The 25,262-nt window shown below is 42.8% G+C and overlaps 2 protein-coding genes across 2 annotated transcripts in view; one reads left to right on the forward strand and one right to left on the reverse strand.

The window, feature by feature from the left end:
- Positions 1-264: 264 nt before the first annotated feature.
- Positions 265-25,262, reverse strand: part of MCM9 (minichromosome maintenance 9 homologous recombination repair factor) — a 38,814-nt gene continuing 13,816 nt past the window's right edge. Inside the window, exons 7-12 of the mRNA XM_088522579.1 lie at positions 13,632-13,806; positions 11,153-11,355; positions 10,019-10,222; positions 8,803-8,885; positions 4,211-4,356; positions 265-2,026 (exon numbers count right to left, since the gene is read on the reverse strand). Coding sequence (XP_088378705.1) covers positions 478-2,026; positions 4,211-4,356; positions 8,803-8,885; positions 10,019-10,222; positions 11,153-11,355; positions 13,632-13,806 — 2,360 coding nt within the window. The 3' untranslated portion in view covers positions 265-477. The remainder of the gene's footprint in view (positions 2,027-4,210; positions 4,357-8,802; positions 8,886-10,018; positions 10,223-11,152; positions 11,356-13,631; positions 13,807-25,262) is intronic.
- On the forward strand, positions 15,529-22,812 carry ASF1A (anti-silencing function 1A histone chaperone). Its single transcript, XM_088522567.1, has 4 exons — positions 15,529-15,751; positions 18,509-18,624; positions 21,734-21,910; positions 22,408-22,812. The coding sequence occupies exons 1-4, from the start codon at positions 15,643-15,645 to the stop codon at positions 22,618-22,620; spliced, it is 615 nt and encodes a 204-aa protein (XP_088378693.1). The 5' UTR covers positions 15,529-15,642; the 3' UTR covers positions 22,621-22,812.

Here is a 25,262-nt window from a genome sequence, read left to right on the forward strand (position 1 = left end):
AGGTTTGCTTACTGCACTAGCAGAAAAGGCATGTACAGAGAAACAAAACAGAATGACAGAGCTTTAGCTACACTGTTTTTCTGGAGTGACACGATCCCTCAGAAGGCCACTCGGATCAGGTACAGTTCTAACTGCTATAGGAAATCAAGGGTAGCAGTCAGTTACACTCTGCTCCTCTGCAAGCTTCACCGTACGTGGGATATGCAGCATAAACGGATGAGCCTTCGGGTTACATCAGGTCAATCCAAACAGTCAACTGCCATAAGCAGTTTGAGGAGTAATTCAGAAAACTAAAAGTCATATTAGGCTTGCAGTGTACACAGTCCTTAGTTGATGTAAAGTATATGTTCGTTTATATAAACAGAGGTCCCAGATAAATTATTTTTTTAAATCCTCCGTATACTTTTGATACTGCTGATACAATTGACAGAAGGATAAAGAAAAACAACGTGTTATGTAATTCAGATAAAATACATGTTATGATCTTGGGTTTTTCCTAATCTCTTCATCCCAATCAAAATCTAATGTGGCATCATCTAGCTCTGCTATTGAGAAGAGAGATTTTCGTGTGACCATGCTGGTGTCGCTGGCATTTCCCAAGGCAAAACTCCTCCTTTTGCTGGGATTGCTCACGGGCACCTTCCGCAATGGGCTATGGCTTCCCGTGTTGTTCCTGTCAGTCTCCCCTGCAGGAGGGTTCTCAGATTTTGATTCAGGGCGTGATGCAAAGGAGAACCTGGACAGTTTTGCTAATGTGCTGGAACACACTTTCTCTGTGCTCGAGCCACCAGCTTGCTCCTCTCCCTCCCTCTTCTTTTCAGCAGGTGGAAGTGATGCAGCATCAAAACTGACATCTGAGTGCATTACTGCACTTCCTCTCATCTCTTTTCTTAGGGCCTTACACTGCTGCTCCCCTTTCCCAGTATTATCAGTAGGTTCCTTTTCCAAATTATTTTTTCCTAAGCAAGTTGACTTTGGTTTGCATTTCTCAGAGGAGCAATGTTCTTCCCCCAGATGCTCTCCCTGGAGCTGCTCTCCAGGCTTAATAGCTTCACTCTGTAAAAGCCTGCACTCCTTCTCAGAGGAATGACCAAGTCTTGTCCTTGGTCTGAAAGAAAATTTAGCTAGTTTAGCTGCTGGAGGTCCTTCTCTGTCCATGATTTCTAGCTCACAGGAACTTACTACCTTTGCTTCCTTCACTGCTTCATCTTTATTTCGTTTTCTCAGGGAAATTATTGCCTTTTTTGCTGTTGCAGATTTGCTGTTCTCTTCCTCCTCTAACACAGGATCCACATCACCTGACAGATCTAGCAGGCCAGATGCAGACAGCACTGAAGGAAGCACCGGGGCCTTGGGGTCCTGTGTGCTTGTAAAGAACCCACGTGATCTCTCTGTGTGCAGCCTCTGCCACCTCTTAGAAACATGCTGTGTAATAACCGAGTCCTGCACACTCACCCTGGGAGATGCTGGGTCTTCAATACTTGCTTCTGAAGAAAAACATTCACGTTCTTCAGTCCTTTTCCTGCTTATCTTGGGAACTTTGTCCTGTTCCAAATGAGCATGAAGACTCACAGTTGTTGGTGATTCTCTCATTCCACCCCCATTGCTTGGCATTGAGGCATTTCTTTCTCCTGAGTAGGATTTTTCACTCAGGGGTTTGGAAGCCAAGTCACCTGGAGCTGTCTTGAGCAATGGAGACCTTTTCTGCAAAGTTCCTTCAGCGTCATTGCTGTTCTCTTCCAAGCTGTCAAACCAGGCCAGGCTGCCATCACCACCTTCCTTACTAGGCTTCATCAGGTGTTTTGTGTTTCTGCCATTACCAGATGCCGGGTTGCATAAGGGTTCTAGATGTGTTTCCCCTCCACATTTGCCTTTGTCCAAGGAAGACTGTAGCTTCTCTTGCTGATCTGAAGGTTCTGACTCACATACTTGCTTTGGCTCCCCACATGCCTCCTTGTTCAAGGGTCTTGGAGTAGTATGGAAACTCGTCTCGTCAGGCTGTCGCTGGCATGAGTCTTTCTGTAATCTACAGAATGAAAAAAAAACAACTAATAGTATTTCATTTTTCTTTTTTTTTTCCTTATTCTGTTGTCATAGCAATACTTAATGTGCATGAATGGAGAAAAGCTACAAATTATTTAGGATACATAATTGAATTATTAAGTCTCACATGAGACTTTCTATGAAAGCTGGTGTAGCAAATGCTGACCTCATTTCGATCTTTCAGCACCTTCTATATCAAGAGGCAGAATTCACTGTCCCCAGTAGGAGACAGGCGTATGGACAAAGACAGCAATTACATAAACTTCATTTCTGTGAGAAACCAAGCTAAAAACAGCATTGTATGAGTGACATCCACTGCTAGAGTCCCATAGTTACTATATATTCTGTCAGCGTATCTTCTGGAATAGAGAACCTCCCAGGTTTACCATGAGCAGGGCCAAGTCTCAGACAACCTGCCACGATGGAAAGCCAGGTATTACCTGGAAGAGTGATTGCTGGTGGTCTTCTTTCAGAATCACTATAGTGCCAGCATATCAATCCCCCATGTAACAGAGAGAAAGCATCCCAGGTCACCCACAAAACCTAGTCACCACTGTCTCTTCCCATCAATATTCTGGGGGCTCTCCAAAACAATAAACATGTTACAACAAAAGGTTCCCTCCAATCTGGGTATGGATTATATTCTGCTCACTGTCCCTAAAGATACCCATTTCCAAGGGATGTTGCATTCTTCTAGTTTGCTGAGGAGTGATTCTGACCATGAGTGAGAAGCAGCCACGTGGCACTGAGGAGCAAGCGCGCTTGGGCGCGCGTGCAGCGATTCTGCCTTGTTATGTGAGAGGGAACACCCTGTATGCACACGCAGCTCTTGGAATCATTAGCAGCATTTATTTCTGAGTTTGTTCAAATAGAAAACATTTAAAATTATGATGGATAGGAATGATCGGACTCACTAGGAAGGACTGAAAGATCCATGCTGGTTTTATGAAAACACTGAAAACTAAGGTTTAAGAGGAAGGCATGTGACAAGCCCAACATAGAATAGGTTGCTTTAAAGAGGACATTGAGTATTCTCCAAGCTGCTTTGGAAGGCAGAAGAAGAAATGAGCTTCATTTGCAGCACAGGGGCATATGGGGAAAACCTTTTGGAGCGTTAGGACGGAGCAGTAATGGAAGGGCTATCCAGTGGCCATGGGAAACCTCCTTCATTAGAGGGCCTCAGGAGCAGATAAGCAGGTCCCTGCCAGGCAGGTCAAAGACAGACTTGATCTTGTCTTTTTATTTGATCTTCCTCCCCACCCTACGTGTCTATGATCCTTTAGGAACACACCTCTGCTTTAAAACTAGCTTTGGTCTGTCTGTTGGAGATATCTGACTTTCACATGCCTTTTTTGCCTCTCTGCTTATTTAAGATGTCCTTACTATGAATTACAAAACAGATCTAAAAGTATTTCAAGGAAAAAAAAATGTATTTTCCCAGTGGTTCTCATTCCTTTAGCTTTAATAGAATCAATCTTTTATCCTCCTTTAACAATAAGAAAGTATGAGTTTCTTTAGAGATTAATCTCATTTCAGGAAACAGTGTTATTTTTGTATCTTATTTCCTTCCAATCCTACTGTTCTTCTTGCAGCCTCAGCAAGTTAAAAGAACTTTTCTATTAACAGAAATAGACTTTCCAAAGATTATGGGAGTGACCTGAAACTACAAAAGAGTCAGTGAAAATTCCAGCATGCTAAAATGAAAAATCACCCAGAAGAAAAGAACTTTGATTCAAGCTTATATTTTCCACTAACGGAAAGGCAAGGATAGTGATAAGCCCAGTGCAAAGGAAAGCTTAAAAATATAAAGCAGATCTGCTCTGTTTTACCATGCAAGTAAAGAAAGGTGATATAAAATGATGTTCTCGGCTACTCAATCTGCCATTTTGGCCCTAATAAGCTCAGGTGAAACTTATCGGGCCACAGAAATGAGACCTGAGTTGGGAACTCAATAAAATGTTCTTCAGTTGTTTGTAAACCCAGCGTGAAAAACGATCTTGTTATGATCTCAGAGTACTACTTCATATCAATCTCCCTGCTTATTCATGTCCTCTAAAGGATAAGCCCTTTCCCGATATCAGATTCTATTTTTAGACTCTCTCCAGGTATTATTGTCAAATAATTCTCTTTCTCCATTAAATTGTTTTGCTCCTGTGCGTTTTATAACCTGTCGAGTCTTTGCAGCTCTTCGTGCAGAAGATTCTGCAGCTCCAGTTGCTCCAGGATGAGTTGGCACTGGGTCCGGTACTGAGCCGTGGGGTTGTCAGGAAAGGAGGTGTGCAGGGCATTGATGCCTCCCAGCAGGGCTCCCCCCTGTGCCACCGGAACGGAGAGGGAACAGGAAACTTGGTCAGTCAGAATCAGATTAAACAGCAGAGAAAAAATACACAAAGTTTATCCAAAGACATTTTAAAACTAAAGGTTTAAAATATTTCATGAGTAACTAACTGTACTACCTAGATAAGCCCATTGGGTCTGCTCACATGGGCAAAACTGGCCATAAGTGTAAAGCAACTGAATGATCAAACCTGCAGTTTATTGTTACTTTTTGTAGGCTTGTACAAAAAATAGGATGTCCACCTAAGGCCTGAGCACATCATTTAGAAACTGGGTATTAGGAGTAAAATTTCTGCCATCTGCGTAACTTCTATAACAAAAGCAGGTTTGACTGCTATAGTTTTTCATTAGCTTCTTCTAATTATTTAAATGGACCAATCTGAGTATTGGGGCTGTCAACACCAGAGAAATTGGCTTGCAAAAACATTTCTGAAAAGCTCTTTAGGAATAACCCTAGCTATCCAGGAATACTTCCAGAGTGCAAGTGATTTTAATCTGGAACAGTTTTTCTGCCTCCTGTGAGAAATTTTGGAACAGATTTTTTTTTTATTTGGAACCGAGCACCTGCGCATGATTTGTTCTACAACAAATATTCTAGAAAAGCTCTGTAGCTAATTGTTCTCTTGAGAAAACAAAAACCTTATTCTGTCACAGATTTTATATCAATTACCATTCCCGTCTAATCTATAAAGCTCACTACAAATAATGAACAAGATGCGTATCAAGGACCATGAGGAAAACAAGGGTGCAGTGAATCGCTAGGTCTGTGATGCCGTATGGAAATTTATTTAGCTGTTTTTCAGGTTTAAAATTTCGTATTAAAAAAATCTCACATTGAAAGAATATCATTCAGGTGGCTAAGCTTAGCCCTCTAAAACTACTGAGTGCTAATCTGAAGGCTGCCTGTGTAGTCCTTTATGCAGCCCATTTAAATTATCACTTGGGTTTTTCTCCACGTGATCATGTCATTCAAGGATACGACAGAACTGTTCCACATTCTAGCTGCATTAATCTGTAGTAGTGGAGGGGGTTGTTGTAGGACCCCTCTGCCTTATTTATTCCAGGAAAAAGGGTGCGCACAGTTAGTGAGTTAGACTGTAGAAAACGTGGTCTCCTGGTTAGGAGAGTTGCACGCTGCCAAGGAGAGTGACATTTTATCTGTGACTCCATGTTGTGGTGCGTGTGCTCCAGAGCAAGCCAGCTGAGCAAAGCTTGTCCCAGGTGACACACCTGTAGGTGTCTGGGTGCTGCAGGGGTCCAAGTGTCTCTGCTCTGAGACCGAGGTCCCACCGCGTCTCGTGAGGCACCATGACAGAGGTACCGCTGCCCGCCTCCAGGGACAATTTCTTCCCGATTTAATATCAGCCATCGCTTCATCCAGACTATGTGCAGATGACTGAATTAACACTTCTGAGACACCCACATCCAAAGGAGACTCCACAGAAAGCCACAGCAAAGCCTGACAATTTTGTCCTTGGAGCAGCATCTGACCGACACGTAGCAAGTGACACATTCGGCAAAACACTGACGCGAAGAGCTGCTTCTGGACTGAACACTGTGAGCCTGGGAGGCCTCACAAGGAGCCAGGGCAAAAAACAAGGATCATGTGCTGACCTTGAGGCGTCTTGAGAATCCTAAAGGAAATCCACTATGTGGATGGATTGATGTTTTCTCTCTCCTTGATGTTTTGGCGCTTTACCTTACCATCACAATTAGTTTCATTTATATATTAAAGTTGGCAGAAAGGAAGTGGGTAAAAGTACGTAAGAGAGTAAGCATGGAGTGGAAAAAAAAAGAATAAAAGGAGAAAGAATAGAAGGGAAATAAAACAAGGATGAAAATACGACCAGGAAAAGAAAGAAGACAACAATTAACAAAGAGGGTATGGGACAAAGAAGAGATCAAGTGAGGGGGATTAGGTGATGCTCAATAAATAGGAAAGAGAATACAAGGTGGATTAGAGGGCAAAACCAAACAAAAATCAGTTAACTAAGTCAGTGACCAGAACAGGACAGGTTGCCAACTTCCAAAGAGGACTCGCAAGGATTGATCGAGGAATCTCCATCAGAGAACCACAAGCTGTGATTTTGCATTGGCCAGAGGATGCTGTTTTGTAGAGGTTAAAAAGTCTGGGATTAGGACAGAGCTTGCTCCATGAAGGGAGGCAAGCAGCCCTTCCAGAGTGTCACTGGTGCTTCCTCGTTTCCACCCTCACTCTTAAAGGCAACAGAGAAACTGAACCATACATGGAAAAAAAGAAAGGAAATTCTAGTCAAAAGGAGGCTTAAGAAAAAAAAAATTCGGAGGCAGAGTATAAAGTATGAGGGTGGTGGATATTTCAGCTTCTAGTGCAATAGGCAATGTTAATTCTAGGACACTGTAACCAGGAGCTGGTTTAAAAACAACCAAACCATATCAGGTCCAGGATGAAAAATGGATCTATCTAGGGCTCGTGCTCTCGGTACATACCTGCACGCATACATAAATACATACATACAGATAGATAGATAGATAGACAGACACACACAGGAGATTAATCTAGATATAAAAGGATTTTTTTCTAGAGAAGGATTCATTTGCTGAAAATTAATTTTTCTTTGTTACTTCTATTTTATAATAAAACAAATTACTTCCTTCAAAAAGAAACTCTTTCCAGGATTAATTTATGCTTTACAGCTGTTAAATATGTCTCAAGTTAATCAAAGTTCAAATTTGCATGTTCTTAGCAAAGGTGAAACACATTTGCCTCCTTGCTCATAAAAAGTGGACAGTGGAGTAAACACGGCACTTCTGCAGTCATAATTCATGCAGATTTCCCACTGATTTTTATGAGAGAGATACTCATCATACAAATTACTGTTTTGGGTGGTAGTTCTGTACAAGTATGAAAAAATGGCCTACAGTTAAAACAACTGTTTTACATTTATTAATGTTTATGAGGCAGGGACACAGAGAATATACATTCATTAGCCTCCACTGATCTGTTATGAAAAAAAAAATCACGTATTTCACATATATCCAAAACCATACTGCCTTGAAACCAGTGTCCCATCAAATTCCAATCCACGCTTAATTATAGTTAATTAACATTTCTGTAATGCGTTCTGCTGTTTCAGGGGGATATATTATGGGTTGTAGCTTCTCATTTCAACTCAGATGCGGTACTGTCATTGAAAAGCTTAGCTCTTTCAAACAGCGCAAGATGAACTGAAGCAGACAGTGAAATAATCTGTAATATTTCTGAGACAAATTCCTTTTGCAACCCTGTGAAGCAGATTATCAGTGGCACATTTTGCAATTAGTCTCAACCTTTATTGAAAGAAAAAGGCAGATCCTGTGGCCTGTGTGTGAGCTGCAGCTTTGCATGTCTATCCTGAGGAGCTTTGTCTCAGAGGAGAGAGCAGCCTCTGCTCCTACAAAGTCCTTGAGGTCCTTCAAGTAACAGGCACTAAATGAAATTGCTTTAATATGAATGCATTCATATCAATCTCCACAGAAACACAGGAAATAACATTTTGGATCATTCAGTGGAGTACACAGTCTCTGACAGAGCCACAGCCAAATACTTCAGAAGTGCTAAAAACCCCCTGCAGAAAACTTTGGATAATCTGCTTATGATGATTTATTTTCTACTCTGAAGCACGAAGATTTCCCTTAAAAGTATTCTACCTGAAGTACAGTCTCTGTATGATGTTCAACATTTCTATTAAAAAAAACAAACTACCAAATTCATTTCTATGCACTCATTCTAAGCGTGTTGCTCTTTTGTTATTATCAGCATCCAAATGACTTTATAGAAAACTAACCTGGCCTCCTCCATTGTTTCAATGTCTTTTTGCGTGGAAACATTCCACAAATTTGTGACACAACTGCTATGCATGACTTTCAGTATATGGCAACCAGTGTTTTGAACTTCTAATGTTCAAAAGTAAAATTTGCCTTCTAAAAGTTTGGCAAAATAAAGTGTAGCACTTCGCACGGAAACTGCACTATTCTGAAACTTCCTCAAAAACCACGATTATTTGGTTCTCTCATACTTGATCAATAAGGGGCAAGATAACATCATGGGAGAAAAATCTATTAGAGGCTACTAGACCCAATAGCCACATAGACACAATTTTGGGTCAAAAGGTCTTTAAAATGCAGCAAAAAGCTGACAATACGCCAAAACTTCAGCTAGAATAAAAAGGTCTGTAAAAATAGAGGTGCCCATCCTTTATCTACCACCTATCTAGATTTCTCAGTATAATCTGTATTTAAGGATTTTAATAATCAGGACGGACTAAAAACAGCTTCTTGAGGTCTATGATAGGTTAATTTTGTGCAAGTTCCTTCCAAGAGGTGAAGGGAGCTGGCACGGAGCTGCATGATGACCTGAATGCCTTAGCTTGGCTCTGCAGCAGTTGCTGCAAGAAGTCCTACCTGCATGGAAGATTCCATCACTGACACCACGGTCACAGCATCCTCCAAAGTCACCGTATCTCTGAACATCAGCCGGGCATGAGCTGGCAGAATTAAAAAATAAATGGGCATTGAAGACATGCATTACCACAGTCAAAAAATCTCTCTTTTTTTTTTTCTTTTTGTATTAGAAAGGAGAGAATGTTTCTTCAGATTTCTTCAGCTTGTCGGACACTTTTGCATGGGACTAATTTAAACACTAATATAATTCCCTTGATTTTAGTGTCAATTTTCCACAGGAACTAGAAGGCCTAGTTTTACTAATAAAGTATGTAATGTGAGTTGGATTATAGTTACAATGACAGCTTGACGGGGCTTGAATAAAGATACTCAAAATGCAAGAGTTGAAAGTGTGAAGTGTTGGATAGGGCACTACAGAGCACTACATAAAAAACACCTACCTATATAGGTAGATGTAATCACAGTAAGTCAAAAAATAAGTCTATTTTTCATCATTGGTCAGAAAAGATTTGATTTCCATTAATTGCTTTGTATCGCAAATTCAGTACTATTTAAACACATTTTTTTTCTAGATATTTTTTGTCTTTCTAAATTTGATCTCCTAAGTCACAGAATCACAGAATGGTTAAGGTTGGAAGGGACCTCCAGAGATCATCTAGTCCAACACCCTGCTCCAGCAGGGACACCCAGAGTGCGGGGCACAGGACTGCGTCCAGGCGGGTTTGGAAGATCTCCAGAGAAGGAGACTCCACAACCTCTCTGGGCAGCCTCTTCCAGGGCTCTGTCACCCTCACAGGAAAATTCTTCCTCATATGGAGGTGGAACTTCCTATGTTAATTTTAGGATGGAATCAAGTACTTAACACCTTTACTCAGGCAGAGTAGGATGGCAACCCTGGAATCAGATGAAGTAAAACAAAACGCGAGTTTATTTTAATAAAGACTTGTAACTTAAGAGGCTTTTTCCTCCTAATCTAATTTCTTCCAGTGGCTTTAGTTTGTATCATGGGTCTAAGAACTTCAACACTAAAACTGATGTTGACCACGCAAAGATCGCCTCCCTTCCCCCATTCAGCATCTCCCACCCGGCGCCTCTTGAGAAAGACAAGACAATCCAAGCGTCACCTGCCCCATCTCTCCAGAAAAGCCCCCGTTACGCCCCGGCCCCCTTCCCTTTGCAGGGCTGCGGCCAGGCCGAGGGCAGCGCGGCGGCCCACCTTCGGCGAGGCGGATGAGGCTCTCCAGCAGGCGGATGGTGGTGCGCGCGGCGCTGCGGGCGCCGCTCTGCCGCTGCCGCTGGTAGTAGCGCACAAGCACAGCGTGGCTCTCCTCCGACAGCCTCGGCTGCAGGCTCTTTATGAGGCAGAAGTAGGTCTTCATCTTCTCCATGCTCCACAGCTTTTCTGATTTGCTTGGAAAACCTGCAGAGGCACTTGCCTAGTCAGTAATTTTATTACCATCACAGACATGAAGCTTTTCGCTGATATTTCCTGTTAAACAGACAGGTAAATATAAAAAGATGCTTTACTCTATTTTGGGGCTGTACTGGGTGGCTTGCACCTCCGTCCTCAGGGACTTGGGTCAAATCCCAGCGTGAAATCTTAGCTGCCATCCAAAGCCCCGTAGCAAAGCCTGGGGTAAAGCCCCCAGTAACTGCAGTATTGCTGCTGTCAGATTCACTGCAGTGAAGTGCTCCACTATTCTTTGAGATGTAAAATACCACATCATATATATAGACCTCCTCTAACTGTTTTATCTACACTGTAGGAGCCAACAGCTACCTGCCATATTCTGAGCTTTATCTTTTTTTCCTTTTGCGGGAAAACATTTTGGAAAGGGAGGAGGCTAGCTGAAGTTTTCCCTAACTGCTTTTTCTGTAATGGGGAACAGAGCACCATTGTTAAAAGGCTCAGAGAAGGGGCTGGCTAAAATAAAACTGAGCTGCTTTCCCTGTTTCCAGAGCATAGACCTCCACACGTGGAACACTGATCCAACACATACTTCTCAAGCCCTGCATCGTAAGAGGCTCGTACGTTTTGATCTGTCTAAACTACCTAAGCTCCATTACTGGTGTGTGAAGCCGTGTTGTGCAGGATCTCTGGCTGAGACCCCCGGCACGTGATCAGAGAATACAGGGGTTTACTCTGCATGCTCACAACTCACCTCTACGAATTTATTAGCAATCTCTATCTCATTCCTACTGGGAGGACAAGCCTATCATGAGTCTCATGTAAACAGGCACACAATAAACAGGTAAATACTGATTAATGTGAAAGACTGCAATGAACTAAACTCTAAGTGGACAAAATTTAAAATTATATATATATACAATTTAAAAGGATCACTCTTACCTTTATTTTCCAAGATGAAAGATGAAATGATGCGGTCCCATTCTTCATTCTTTGTATCTAACAGTACTAAGACCAGGTCAAATCTGCTCAGCAGAGGGCTGCCAAGAGCTATGTTGACTGAGACAGATTCATTAGGGTCATAGTGGCCTTTTGGATTTGTTGCAGCCAATATAGTTGTCCTTGTATTAAGCTTGCACACCAAGCTAGAGAAAAGCATTACAAACATTACAGCTGAATTAGACTGGGTAGAGGTAACTCTCTTGAAGCATAACGACAATAACCACTTTTTTGTGCTTTAGAGAGCACATCTGATCTTGAAAGACAATATAGAGCTGAACGACACATGCAATTATTATATATATACACACATGTGAAATATTTCTCAGTTGGGGAATAGCAACGAGATAGAAAGACTATCATCAGGACACCAAAATTAACAAAATAGGTAATTTATCCATGAGTAGTCTGTCTCTCTGTATACAGCTAGGTCCTCAGCTGGTGCAAAACCAATGTAGCATTTCAGAAATAAATATTATTTGGCTGATTTATATCATATAAAATACACATTTTTATGATGGAAGGTAACGGTTTAACTTAATTTGCATTTCAAGAAAACAAAATAAAATGTAGTATATATGTATGTTTTACTCCTATGTCTAAGCATGTTAGGGACATGAGCAGAACTAAACAATGACGGCAGACATATCACCTGTTTTTAAGGGAAACAGTTATTTTCCTCTCTAAATTATGCTATCTTGAGCTGTGTTGTTAGATGTAGGGAGTTTTTTGGGTTTTTTTTTTAAGATGCAGAAAGATACTTTTGTTTTAGGAGTCCAAATGGTTGCCTTCTGGTTATGGCAGCGGGCAGAGTGGATGCGAACTTTGGATGGACACTGAGCTATTTCTGGTCACCTCCACGGTAACTGTTGCCTCATGTCCAGAGCTCTTCTGTAACGGCGAAGAAGGACCACAGCTTTTCTGCTAGCATATACTCGATGGGAAAGGAACCCAGCTCCCATAGAGTAAAATAAGGGCTCAAGTTAACAAAGCAATTAATCCTTCTGTGCTAAGTTACGACTTAACTTACTATACATAGTCCTTAAAAGTGAGCCCAAACTGGAAGGAAGTCCAAAAAGACTTGCACAAAGTCAACTGCAGGCCTGTCCCAAAGGAGACAACTGGAGAAATTCCATGATGCCTGGACGGAATTGCTTACACAGAGCATGGAAATATATTATGTGGTATATATGTAGAAATATTTTATGTAATAAAACTGTCAGTTACTTGTATTTTACTCTTTTACTCTTCTTCTGTTATTTTCCCCTTTCATTTCACGTTCTTGAGGCTACAGATTTTTGCATTGACAGCACACAGTCACTTTTCAGAAGTTGCCAGAATAGAAGAAAAATCTTAAGAGGCTGCACAGAGGGTATGTGATGTTTAGGTGAGCTCAGACAAAATTCAAGACCATTTTTAACATACAGCAGAATGTGGCTAAAATTCTTGTTAGAGCTTAGGGAAAGGAAGATGCAGCAGATCTGTTTTACAGGTACCAGCAGAATGTTCAATAACTCATGAATGTTCTCCAAGAGAAAGAGGCAGGTAAGAAGGAAGGAGGAATAGAGCCAAAAAAACAAAATAACCCCCCAAATGGCATACAAGCTCAGAGGATGAAGACAGAGATTCAATGGAGGTTGTCAAAATAGAGAAACAACATGATCAGGAAGAAGAGCCAAAACTCATGATTTGGGTAAGAGCACGAAGGAAGGCAAGAAGGCAGATCATGAAAAAGGTGATACTTTGGAGCAGCTGGTATCCACTAATACTAGCCACCAAATGATTTGGTGTATTTGAACAGAAAAAAAAACATGAGAAAGTTAGAGCTAAAAAATCAAACTGGCAGAAAGGAAAAAACAAAACCAATCAAACAAACAAAAAGAAACAGAAATAAACAAAAAAACTCGCAGATCTGAATACACACATTGGTTTGAAAAGGAAAGCGAGAAGCTGAAAATTGGAGTTTATATCCATGACACACCCAGCAGATAAAACTGCGCAGCCTGGAAGTCTCTTGGTCTTCCTTCACTACCATTCAGCATTTCTCAGTTCTGGGTAAACAGAAGCCCTTCCGTCTGAGTTCCCATACAAATTTCACTTATGGCTATTATGACAACTCCCACTAAAAGACAAGCAAAAAAACCACAAAGTCTTTGTAGGAAGATGCCTTTCCCTGCTGTGGTAGATCGAAAATAAAATAGCGCAGAGGGCACGTATTTATTCTGGTCATGAGCAGTCACTGCCCCATTGCAGAGCTCTTTGAAACGCTGGCTCACCTAGTTTAAGATCAAGCACCTTCAAAAACAAAACCATATAGTACAGCACACAAAGCTTTTGCATTAAATCTGTGTGGCGAATATGTCTCCGACAGGAGAAACCTCCTATGCTATTTTGCCACATCATAGAGTAAAGTGCCTCTTACCCTGCCTTAGCTACACTGATGGTTTGTTGCTCCATCGCTTCATGGATACTGGTCCTGTCGTGCTCTTTGATGCTATTGAACTCATCGATGCAGCACAGGCCTCCGTCCGCAAGCACCAGCGCTCCCGCCTCCAAGTTCCACTCCCCGAAGTCCTTCACAGCGGTCACGGTGAGGCCTGAGGGAGCAAACACTGCAGTGAGAGATCGGTACCCGCACCGGTGAGGCACCCCGCTTCCTCCTCAGCAGGGCAGCCTGGAGCGGCTCTGCTCAACACGCTCTGCTGGTGGAGCTTCCCGTGTTTGGCAGTCACTCGTTTTAGGACATTGATAAAAATACAAAAGTGATTATGGTTAAAAGACTAAATCTCCTAGGTCAAACTGAAATGCGAAGGTAGCAAAATTACAAAATGGATGCACATAGCGCCTCCTCCCCATCACCTGTTAAAGCAGACAAAGATTCCAGAGTTGTACAATGAAGCCTGGGAAAATAAACTATTTCAGGAACCTCTCACTCTTAACTAAGACAATAAGGTCTCCTTTTGAGATTTGGTTCCTCTGAGCATTAAGCTAAAACAAAAAGCCAAACATGCTCAAAGATGAAATGAAAGGGGAAAAAAATGCTTCCAGCAGGTACCCGTAAACCTCTGTGTTGTGACAGAGCACAGGCCAGGTTGCAGATCTACACATTCTACACTTCCCTAGTAAAAACGGTAATAAAGTAATAAACAATAGTAAAGAAGTAGCCTAGCAATAAAGCGATATTTCTGTGATGCAATACTGACACAATTCTGAACGCAGGTTAAGAGCCAGGCCAATTCTCTTACTAGGCACTTAAAATTGGGGTTGTAACTAGACCTGTGGGAATGGCCGCTCATTATGACACACGTGCAGCTCCTTTCAAAGTCTGAATTCCCTATTTCCCAGTCTTTTCTCTATCTTTAGCCCTTCTTTGTCACTCCGCAGCGTTCAGCTCAAAATATCCTTGTCTCTGACAAGCTGCAACCAGCCTGAAGTCTCCTGGGCTGCGAGGACAAAGCCAACCACAGGATCCTCCCATGGGAACTTCAGGGGATCTGGAGAGGGGAGGCTGCTGCCTTCTCACCACTGTGTTGAAGGCCACAGTGGCTGTTCACTCCCAAATGGATAGTGAAAAGTTATTGGAAATATATCACATATATTTAAGGTATTACATATTTTAGCTGGTTAAGAAGAACCTCTTTTATTGTGCCCCACTTTTCCTGCTTTCCCGGAGTTCGTAGCCGGGGATTAACCAATGACACCGCCACTTGGACAGTCGATTCCACAGCAGAATGACGGAAACCGAACAGATCCCTAGTTTTCTGGCAGACGCACGGAGAAAAATCAAAAAAGCAAAAAACATATGGCGAGCAATGGGTGGGGCAAGCACGCCGACGACGCCATTTCTTTGTCAGTACCAAAAAATAAAATAAATAAAATGATTAACAGCAGCGAGGGGCGGGGAAGGACGGGAGGCGGCAGCACATGCCGCTGCCGGGGCGGGGCCTGCGCGGCACCGCCCCCGCGCCCCGCCCCGCGCCGCGCCGCGGCCGTTGGGCGCCGTTGGGCGCCGCTGGGGCCCGTTTCCGCGCGGCGCCGGGCGGGGGCGCCGCGGCGGGCGGGCGGGCGGGCGGCGGCGGCGGGGCCCATCTCGCCTGCTCGGCGGGGCCCGTCTCGCCTCCTCGGCGGGCGGGAGGGAGGGCCCCGGGGCCGCGCGCGGCCAATCGGGGCGGGCGCTGGCGGCGAGCGGCGCACGATGGGCCGTAGTTCGGCGAAATCGGAAAGCGGCGAGCGGCGCCGAGCGCTCCTGGTGTAAATAAAAGGCGGGGGGAGGGAAGCGGGGAAAGGGGAAAGAGAAGAGAGAAAAAGTTTCTTCAAGTCGGCGCTCCGCGGGCTCCGGCACGGGGGGTGGTGCCCTGCAGGAGCCCCAGCACCCTGGACCCGGCTGCGCGGCGCCGAGGCGCTCTTGCCATTGTTTGTGTTTTCTCCGAAATATGGCCAAGGTTCAGGTGAACAATGTAGTGGTGCTGGACAACCCTTCTCCTTTCTACAACCCCTTCCAGTTCGAGATCACGTTCGAGTGCATAGAGGACCTGTCGGAGGGTGAGTAGTTCCGCGCGCCGCGCTGCAGCGCGGGGCCGGCGGCGGCGCAAACTTGGCGGCCTGCTCGCCGCCCCGGCGGCTCCTCCGCGCCCCTTCCCGGCCCCGCGGGGACGCGGCGCCGCCCTCGCCTCGCGGGTGGCCCCGGCCCGCTCGCGGGAGCCGCCGGGCGGAGCCGCCGCTCCGGTGGCGGCGGCGGGAGGGCCGCGCGCTCGGCGAGGCCGGCTGCAAGTTGCGAGGAACTTGTGCGAGCGGCGGTAGCCATGTTGCCAGCTTTGTGTGCGCGGCGGCGGCTGCGGGCAGGCTGAGCGGGGCCCCGCTCGCGGGCGGCCCCGGCCGGGCGCGGGGGGAAGCGAACTGTTGCGGAGCGGGCGTTACCGTTACCGGGCGCGGGCAAAAATAACCGCCGCAAAGCAAAACAACAACAAAAAATTAATTTCAGTGGTATCGTTTCCTGGGGCTCGTGCTCAATGTTCAACACTAAAAATAGTAAGAAGATATAAGAAACGAAGGGCAGGCGGCCTGGGGAGGCCGGGCCGGGCTGGCGCCCGCCGGTGCCGCTTCGTTAACGGCCCGGTGGGGGAGGGGGCCGGCGGGCGGCCACTATTTTTGGAAGTCGCTCGAAAGTTGCCGGATGCCGCCGGCCGCGACGCGGCCTCGGCGCCGTCACCACCGGCCCGCGGGGGCCCCGCGGCCTCGCCGAGATCCCCGGCCGGTCGGCGCGCGCCGCGGAGGGAGGCCGGGAGGGGGGCGGGCGGGCGAGCTCCCGCCTTCGCCTCCGCCGGGCGGGCCCGCGCCGCCGCCGCAGCGCCGCCCGGCGGGGGCGCCCCGGAGCGCGCGGCGGGTCCCTCTCTCCGGGCTTCACGGCCCCCGATGCTCGGCCCCAGCCCCGCGCGCGGGCAGGCGGCCTGTGCGCGGGCCCTCCCGCAGGCCTCGCCGCCTCCCCGGGCGCGGGCACCGGCGCCGGCCTCCCCAGCGGCGCGCGTCACCTGCCGCGACCCCCGCGCCTTCCCGCCGTTTAAATGAGGCTGCAGCGCACATCCGGGAGCAGCGCTGCTGCCTGCCACTGGCACAACCAAAACTGCGCGAAACCCTCCCGTAGTTGGTGGGAAAATTGCTGGTATTATCTTAGCTTTCACATCCAAATATCTATCTGTCTATCTACTGTCTCTTCCCCTAGTCCTGCACAGTAATGGTACAAAAGTAAATTAATAGAGTTCCGACCCCTACTCCTCCTTCTGCCTGCCTTTAAAAGTTACCTTCCTGTACTAGGAATCCCCAAAGTTCTTGGATCAACCTGTTAAATAAGCATCTAACTTAAAATCTGCTAAATTTCTTAAGTCTGTCTCTTTCAGTATTAAATATTACTTGTCCATAAGGAGCTTGATACTGTCCTCCTGGAGTAATAGCACATGATGGCATGATAATCTTACCTAACTTGGCCTAAAAGCACATGTATATGGTAATGTGCACTGACCTTGACAAAACAGATCACTAATTTACCTGGATTAGTAGCCTGCTTGCAACATTAGCAGCAACAGCTAATAGTAGATGCTTACAAGGTAAATAATAAAATAACTTCCTTTGTTGGTATTTTGTACATGCAGCTGATCCAGGGTTTTTAAGTTCCTAATTTTTGATAAGTATGTCATTTAAATGCATTAATGTGTATTAATCTTAAGTGTGATAAATGAAAGGACTGCATTAATGAAGAAAAATAATTGACTGCAAACCTAAAGAGGTCAAATTCTGCTGAAGTGCTAGTTCTAGTCTTGCATCTAGAAATCATAACGTAGACCTTTGGATTTTGTGGAGAATGCAAATAAAGTAAATGGAATGGGACACAGGCTAGTGCTTTTGCATACATAATGAAAGCATTACTCATGTGGTTTAAAAAAATAGTATATACCACATCCACTTTTAGGTACTGTTTTGAAGGAACAATTTCATTACAAACGTACTGACTTTTCAGTTGCTTTCCTCAATAAAGGTGAACTTCTTATGTAGAAAAAGATAAACTCTTTTAGGATTAGTTTTAAAAACATATCTATCTATGTGTTCTTACTTAAAAAAAGTAAAAGCCAATTTCTGACTTGGAAAAAGCTAATGAGCTATTTGCTATTTCAAATAGCAATTGCTATGGTGGAGAGGTAAGTTAGAAAAACCTGTGAATCGTAAGAAATGCTCAGTTTTGTTGCATCATGTTAAGAAGCAAAACACTACACTTAATGTTTCTGCCTGTAATTCTATTTCAGGATGTGGACAAAATCTTAGCAGCAGTATCTTCAATGAAAACATGATCTAATCAGTTTTGCACACCAGCTCATAAGTTTGTGGCAAAAAATGGGGACGTACAGTTTGCTAATTGTACTGGTGCTTGCACAGTGGAGACTCATATTTAATTAACTACCTAACTGGATGCATATGGCATAATCTATGCTATATAGGCACACTATGCTAAGTATGTGTGTGTATGTGGAAAGTGCCAGCAAATAAGTAGGCTCCATCCTCTCTAAAATTTGAGAATTAAGCTGGCTCTGGAAATAGAGGGGTTCCTCCAGTACTCTCTAAATGGAGAAGGATGATGGGCTGAGCTGGCTCATGGGGACATAGATAAACTTTCCCATGAAGACAGGTCATTGTTTTTTTAGGCCAGTTGCTTTACAATAAATTTTAGGTGAAGCAGAACAGCAGAGGTGCGAGAGTAGAAGACTCTTAGCTATAATAATTAATTCTCTCTTTTTTCCTTTTTAACTGTAGATTTGGAATGGAAAATAATTTACGTGGGTTCAGCAGAAAGTGAAGAGTATGATCAAGTGCTTGACTCTGTTTTAGTAGGACCTGTTCCTGCAGGCAGACACATGTTTGTATTTCAGGTAAGCTTGTTGTTTCTAAAATAGTTGTGTTTATCTAATGTTTAAAGATGACTGTATAAAAAGTGGCACCTGAAAAATAATGGTTAGGTAGAAAATTTTAGATTTTTAGACTTTTTAGATTTAGATTTTACTGCCAGTTTACAAGACAAAATACTATCAGCTGGAAAATCAGACATAAAGAGAAGTTTACTGTATAAGAACCATGCTAGCTTCCTATGTACTAGAATTTCATGCAGCTGTTGCAAATACACATTTGTCTCACCAGGCTCAAAGATATTTTTAAAACAGTTTTAATGACTGGGGGTCCCATTAAATATTGGGACTCCAAGGTGTAAGGCATCTTTATTAAACATGTAAGGCCCAATTACCTGAAATTTTCAGGGCACATGTGAAACGTAAAAATGGAAGTTCCTTAGAGGGTAGGCTAAAGGAACTGCTGGATGAGGCTGGAAGTTATACTTATCACCTACATAGTGCAAAGGAAAATTCCTGTTTGGTTTTGGAGCCGAGCCTAATCTTTCCTTACAATAAACAAAACAAATGCTAATAAAGGATGAGTTGGTTAAACAATTCCTCTATTTTCAGGCTGCCTTCGTTTATGGTGTTAGTTGATCAGAAGCAGATGATGCTCTATTAGTCTTGAGAGGGACTCCCTTGTAGCACTTTATCCAGAGAAATTACTTGGCATTTACGGTTCTAATTTAAAAGATGCACTAATCCCATTAAGTTCCAAAGATTCAGTGGTGATGGGAAGGTGTTTGTAAAGGCATATTTTAGTTGCATCACAGTAAACCTTGAAAGTGAAATATATGTGGTTTGCAGTTTCTGTAGGATGGTCTCATCAACCATGGCTATAAATGACACTCCTACTTGGAGTAGGTGTATAAACATCTTGCTTAGATGGGAAGAGGTACTCTTAAGAGATTTGGTACACCTCATGTTAGGATAAATTATCCCTTTTATTTCTTATGGAAGTAACTGTGATCCAAATACATGAGCCTTCAAGAGCACTAGAGCGTAGGTGAGGCTAGGACTCTAATGTGTACATGGGAGGCTACCAAAAAAAAAAAATTGCCATAAAAAGCGTTTGTTGATGACAGAAGCTCCTTTATTCACCAAACTGAAGCTGCTTGGGAGATGAAAAAACTAGTGAGAGAATGCTGGGAAGTGCATGATCTAAAGAGAGATAGCACAGAGAAAGGAACCTCTGCAGAGACCTAACAATTTGCAGGTATCTTCTGTTGTAGTTTCTTAGAAAAATTGCAGAAGCAGCTAATAAAATGGAATACCATCCAGCAAAAATACCGTGAGTGATAAAACTGCCTTTGTGAAATGAAAGCTGTTGGTGTCACTTGCAAGTCAGTCTCCTATGCAGAAGATAGTGCACCGTGTTTCTCAGACCTACACAATCAGCTCTTCTTAGCAAGTAGGGAAACCTGATTCCTCCTCTCTAATCAAACACACTTGGCAATTATAATAAATTCTTGGGGATTTTAGGGTCCTCTTTAAGGAGGACTGTGACTTTGCTCTAGCTTAGCCATTACTGCAGAGGAGCTAACTTAATGCTATGTGTATACATGTGGCCTTCAACTATCTTGCTGTTCCACATGTACTGCAAGTGATTACATAAATTCCTTAAATAATTTCTAACATAAGAATGGCATATTCAGTCAATGATTTTTCATTTAGAAGCTATGAAGGCCCATGAGGAGCTTTGATACCAAAGGCATGAAGTTCAAAATCTGTGAAAACTATTTTGTAAACAGTGCTCAATTTGTGACGTGCAGCAAAACAAAGTTTGGGAGCTGAGCAGGATTGGGAAAGAACATTGCTGTGGGCTCACAGCCCTATCCTAGGATATTACAGGATATATGATGACAATGGGAGCCTGGTAGAGCTAAAAATCCCAGGGTGTGAGTCAAGTTTCATGGGGGTTTAATGAGGCAGTATCTGTTTTCAATATATTGTTCTGCAGTTGCCCACTGTGGAGTTCTAAGTCATCATGTGGTTCTGGGCGCTGATAGCACAAGACTACTGAATTAATAGTGGTAATGTGGTAGTTACTATGAATAGTGGTAATAGCAGATTGATTAATTACTATTAATAGTGGATAGTGGTTTCATCTGTACTGGCTGTCCTTGTGTTTTCTTAGAGCCTCTCCAATTTGCCTACTCCTTGGTCATCTTTTTCATTCACTTACACAAGTTACGAAGCCATTTGGCACTTCCTGTTCCCTTCAGGACTGGAGGAAGGTGTTTTCCACTTGGTTCCTTTGCTGCTTCTTCCACCCCTGGTTCATCTAATTTTTCTGCAAAATACCTGCAGCTTCTATTTAAAATCTAGACTGGCTTGAAAGCTCAGAACTGAAGTAACAAAGAGCAGAAGTCAAAGATGCACAGCCAAATTTCCCGAGTGCAAGCGAAAAATGGCAGTAAGGGAGAGAACAAGAATTAATCCCATTCATCCTCTGTCTTCAGGCAGGCTTCATTACACTTGAGCCATTCCAGCATGGGTGGTTAATATTAACTTATGCAACACAGGTGTTGTTCATTGCTGGCTTCAGATTTCCTGCAATATTGTAAATATGAGGTGCTTTCATTAGTGCTTAGACTGCTGTTACCTTTAAATTGAACGAACCATCATGTTTTATTGATGTTTTGCTAGAAAGCATCTTAAAAGATGGATCTAAGCCATGTTTTGTGAGGCCATTTTTAGTAATTATCAATGAACTGCAGTGCCACAGTCAGTCAAGACAAGGAGGAAGATGAGTTGCCTTGGAATCAGAATTGCCTACGGGTTGGAAATATCAGATATCTCAGGGCGAAGACGCATTTAACTGCATATGTTTTAACGAACCTGGTGTGTGGAAGGAGGTGCGGAGTCGTGGCACACAAGATTACTGCTTTCTAAGTAATTCCTTCTCTAAGGGATAGTGCCCTAAATTCAGGGTGGTGGTTGTTCAGAAAGCAGGTACATTTCCTTAATACAAAGAAGACCCTAAAGCTTGCATATTGTCTTAGTGCTAAGATAGTCTGTTCAAGAACTCCCTGCTAGACAGACATATTGTATCAAATTTTTATTGTAATCAACCTTTCCCTTTCCCATTTAGGCTGATGCACCAAACCCAGGGCTTATTCCAGATGCAGATGCAGTAGGTGTAACAGTTGTGTTAATTACATGCACCTATCGAGGTCAAGAATTTATCAGAGTTGGCTACTATGTAAACAATGAATATACTGAAACAGAACTGAGGGAGAATCCACCTGTAAAACCAGACTTTTCTAAGGTAAGACATACTGATAAATTCCATAAACATACTTACGTCCAGAAGTTGTGTAATAGGGTTTCTTACCAACTTTATTTCTACTAAGGCGGGGGATTCTTGGACTCATCTGTTCATTTTCTCATAGAAATTATACCCTTATTTTGGTTTGAATGCTGGAACATTGGCTTCTTATAATTGAACTTGAAAACAACTCATTTTTTCCTACAACTGATTGTCCAGTTCTCTTTTGTTCTTATGAACAGTTAGCTAGCTTCTATGAAAAAGAACAGCAAAACTGTCATGCATTTGTGTAGAAGATTCTTAATTTCTATTTGAGATGGAACTTAACTGTATCTCTGCTTGAATATTTATTAAACCCCTTTCTTTGTAATGGATGGGAAATAGCTCGACTGGATTGGGAAAAAAAAATACATGTGATACCACCTCAAAGGAGAGAATGATGGTTATCCATTTTGAGCTGGGCACAAGTATAATCCCTGTATTTTCTTCCCTCTCAGCTTCAAAGGAATATTTTGGCGTCTAATCCCAGAGTCACAAGATTCCATATTAACTGGGAGGACAACACCGAGAAACTGGAAGATGCAGAGAGCAGTAATCCCAACCTACAGTCACTGCTTTCCACAGATGCATTACCGTCAGCATCAAAGGGGTGGTCAACATCAGAAAACTCACTAAATGTTATGTTAGAATCTCATATGGACTGCATGTGACTAACCACCATCATTTTGGTACTGTACATGTGTTAAACTGCAAAAACTACCAGAACTATTTTCCCTCAAATTCCATAAGTACATAGTTGACAAGCAATGTGAAGAACTTGTTTTAAAAACATCTTGTAGAAAGTTTATAAAAAACAGTATTTGAGCAAATTGTGGAATATAAATACAATTATTTTTAAGTAATTGCTTTTTTTCTCTAATGTGTTACTCTATTTGGTCTAAACCAAACCTGATTAAAGTATACATAGTCTTTTTTCCCTCTCTCCCCTTTACCTTGTAAGCACTATTAAAAGCTAAAGACTAAGTTCAAACATTCAGGCAGAATTAAGCAATAATGGCTTGTCCTCATCTCTGATACTTGGAATGGCAAATATAAAGTGCCCTTTAATAGCAGCTTAAGAACAAAGCTGTTATTAGATGAAGCTCAAAGAAAAAAGTGCTCAAGAATACATGTGTGTATATATGTATCTCTGAAAATGTCCTATTAGTATGAAAGCAGACTGCATTGTATAATTTTAGGTGCAAGCTTCTTTTCTTCTCAAGGCACATACTTGTTACTTAAAGCATGCACTTTGAGATTTGCCATCTGCTACCTCAGATTTTTGGACTTTTCATTTTTTAAAAAAATCTCTTGCTGCTTGCTGTTCCACAATCAATTTGTGGTTTATGGACAATGTTTCATTTAGGTTTGCTGAGGTACCCACTAAAGAACCCTCTTTCAGCCCCTGTAATAGTACTCCTAGTTGGTTGGAAGGCTTCAAGCAATTACTAGAAAGTTAAACATCAATAGAAATGGTGTAAATACCTAATGTTCTTCTGCAAGATGATTATGTACAATTGCTGCTTGGTAATTTTCTTAAAGTATGCTTTATTCTTACAGTCTTTTTAAGTAGCAATAAGGAGTGTAAATGCCTTGCTCTTTTTCAGTTTTCTAAACACCTGCAATTTAAGACATGTCAGTTCTGTGTACTCCCTATGGCACTGGTACAAATCAAGCTGCAGACAGTGTTGTGGCAGGCACTGCAGCCTCAAGAATCCAATGCCTGCCCTGAAGGTCTTGCAGTGAAGCAGCTCTCTTACCTGAGGCATCCTTGAAGATAAGAGAACTAGGGAGTAAATTGTAAAGACTTATGACTATTATGACACTTAACAAGTTAGTTACTCCTTCCACTCCTCATCAGCCTTACTATAAATGTATATTATATGTGACTACCTAGGCACTTAGAAATGTAACATGTCCTGTGGGATTATAATCATGTGGTTCACTAGTTACAGGTAACCAGAAAGGCTGTGAGCCTTTGTGGGTTCTAGGCCCTTTAGGTAAAGCTGAAGGTCTTGATGCCTGGCAGACAGTATTGCTCTGAGTAAAAGTAGGAACCTAACGGGGATGAAGATGTCCTAGGCAGTTAGCATTTGTGTCTTTCACATCATCAGTGAAATTGTCTTCTTTTATAACACATATGTATACATATATATCTTAAAATCAAATTTTCACTGAGAGGCTGAAAGGAACAACTTGATCTAAATGTACATGAACCTGCTTTTTTTAATATGGAAAGCCAGGAATGTGTATCATCGTGGAATGTGGAACTGAGGCTATGTGGAAGCCCAAGTGTCATGTATGCTCTTGAAAATGTCCCTGAAAGTGTTAAAAGGAGAACTAGCAATTTAAAAATATTAACACTTAAGTAGCTGTATCATTTAACTGGTACCCAAACCCACCTATTACTTCACTTGCAATTGCAAATTATGTCAACTCTCTAAGAAGATATCTTTTGATTTTCATTTATATTAACACTTCAAGATATACAGTGACATTTCATTTTTTTAATACCCTCTGTTGTTCTATTTAAGATATCTCTTAAATGTATGCATTGTAAATAAGTTACCTGCTGAATGGCTGACCAGCTAATGAGGACAAACCTGATTTAAACTCCAAATAGTATTTAAAATCATAATAGTATTTCAAACCCTTGTCCTTGTTGATACTAATGTTTTAAATGAAAGCCTAACCACGTGTGAGCATAACCAGCACCCATCCTCCAGCAGCAAGCAGGCTTGTTCCATGCACATGCTACACCTTGATGGAAACCAACTGCATCCCTATGCAAAATATTCAGCAGCGCTGCTTCACCCAGCAAGCCAACAGGAGAGAAGTCTTTAGAGAAATCAGAGACCTATTGTTCTGATTGAGAGAGAAAGAGAAAATCCAGCTTTGCACAGGTGAACGTGGGGGACCCTAAACTTTGAACTGGACCAGGTGGACCATTACACTGCAATGGAACTGACCTGGCACACATACTAGGTATAGCTGAGCTATCCCTTACAGGAGCTAAGAAAGTCATGTCCCTGTGCTTGATGAAAACTAAAAAAGAGCAAATGTGCCTCGCAGTCTTTGTAAGAGAAACTCTCTGGCTAGGCCTTCTGAAACACACTGAGCATGCCTTTCAGGTTTTCCACAGTTTGCCCCTTCTTGGCACTCCATACAGGTTTTGCAAATGTCACATTTCCAGGCAAAATCAAACTTGACAGATTTCAAATTTAAGAAACCGAATTTCTGCTCTGCAGTCTTGATCATCAGGCAATATCACAGCACAAACTCAGTGGCATGAAAAGATAGTGGATTTAAGTGA

The sequence above is a fragment of the Tinamus guttatus genome, unplaced genomic scaffold (assembly GCF_059628265.1).
Source record: "Tinamus guttatus ecotype Peru unplaced genomic scaffold, ASM5962826v1 Tinamus_guttatus_pri_ptg000010l, whole genome shotgun sequence".
In the NCBI taxonomy this organism is placed as follows: domain Eukaryota; kingdom Metazoa; phylum Chordata; class Aves; order Tinamiformes; family Tinamidae; genus Tinamus; species Tinamus guttatus.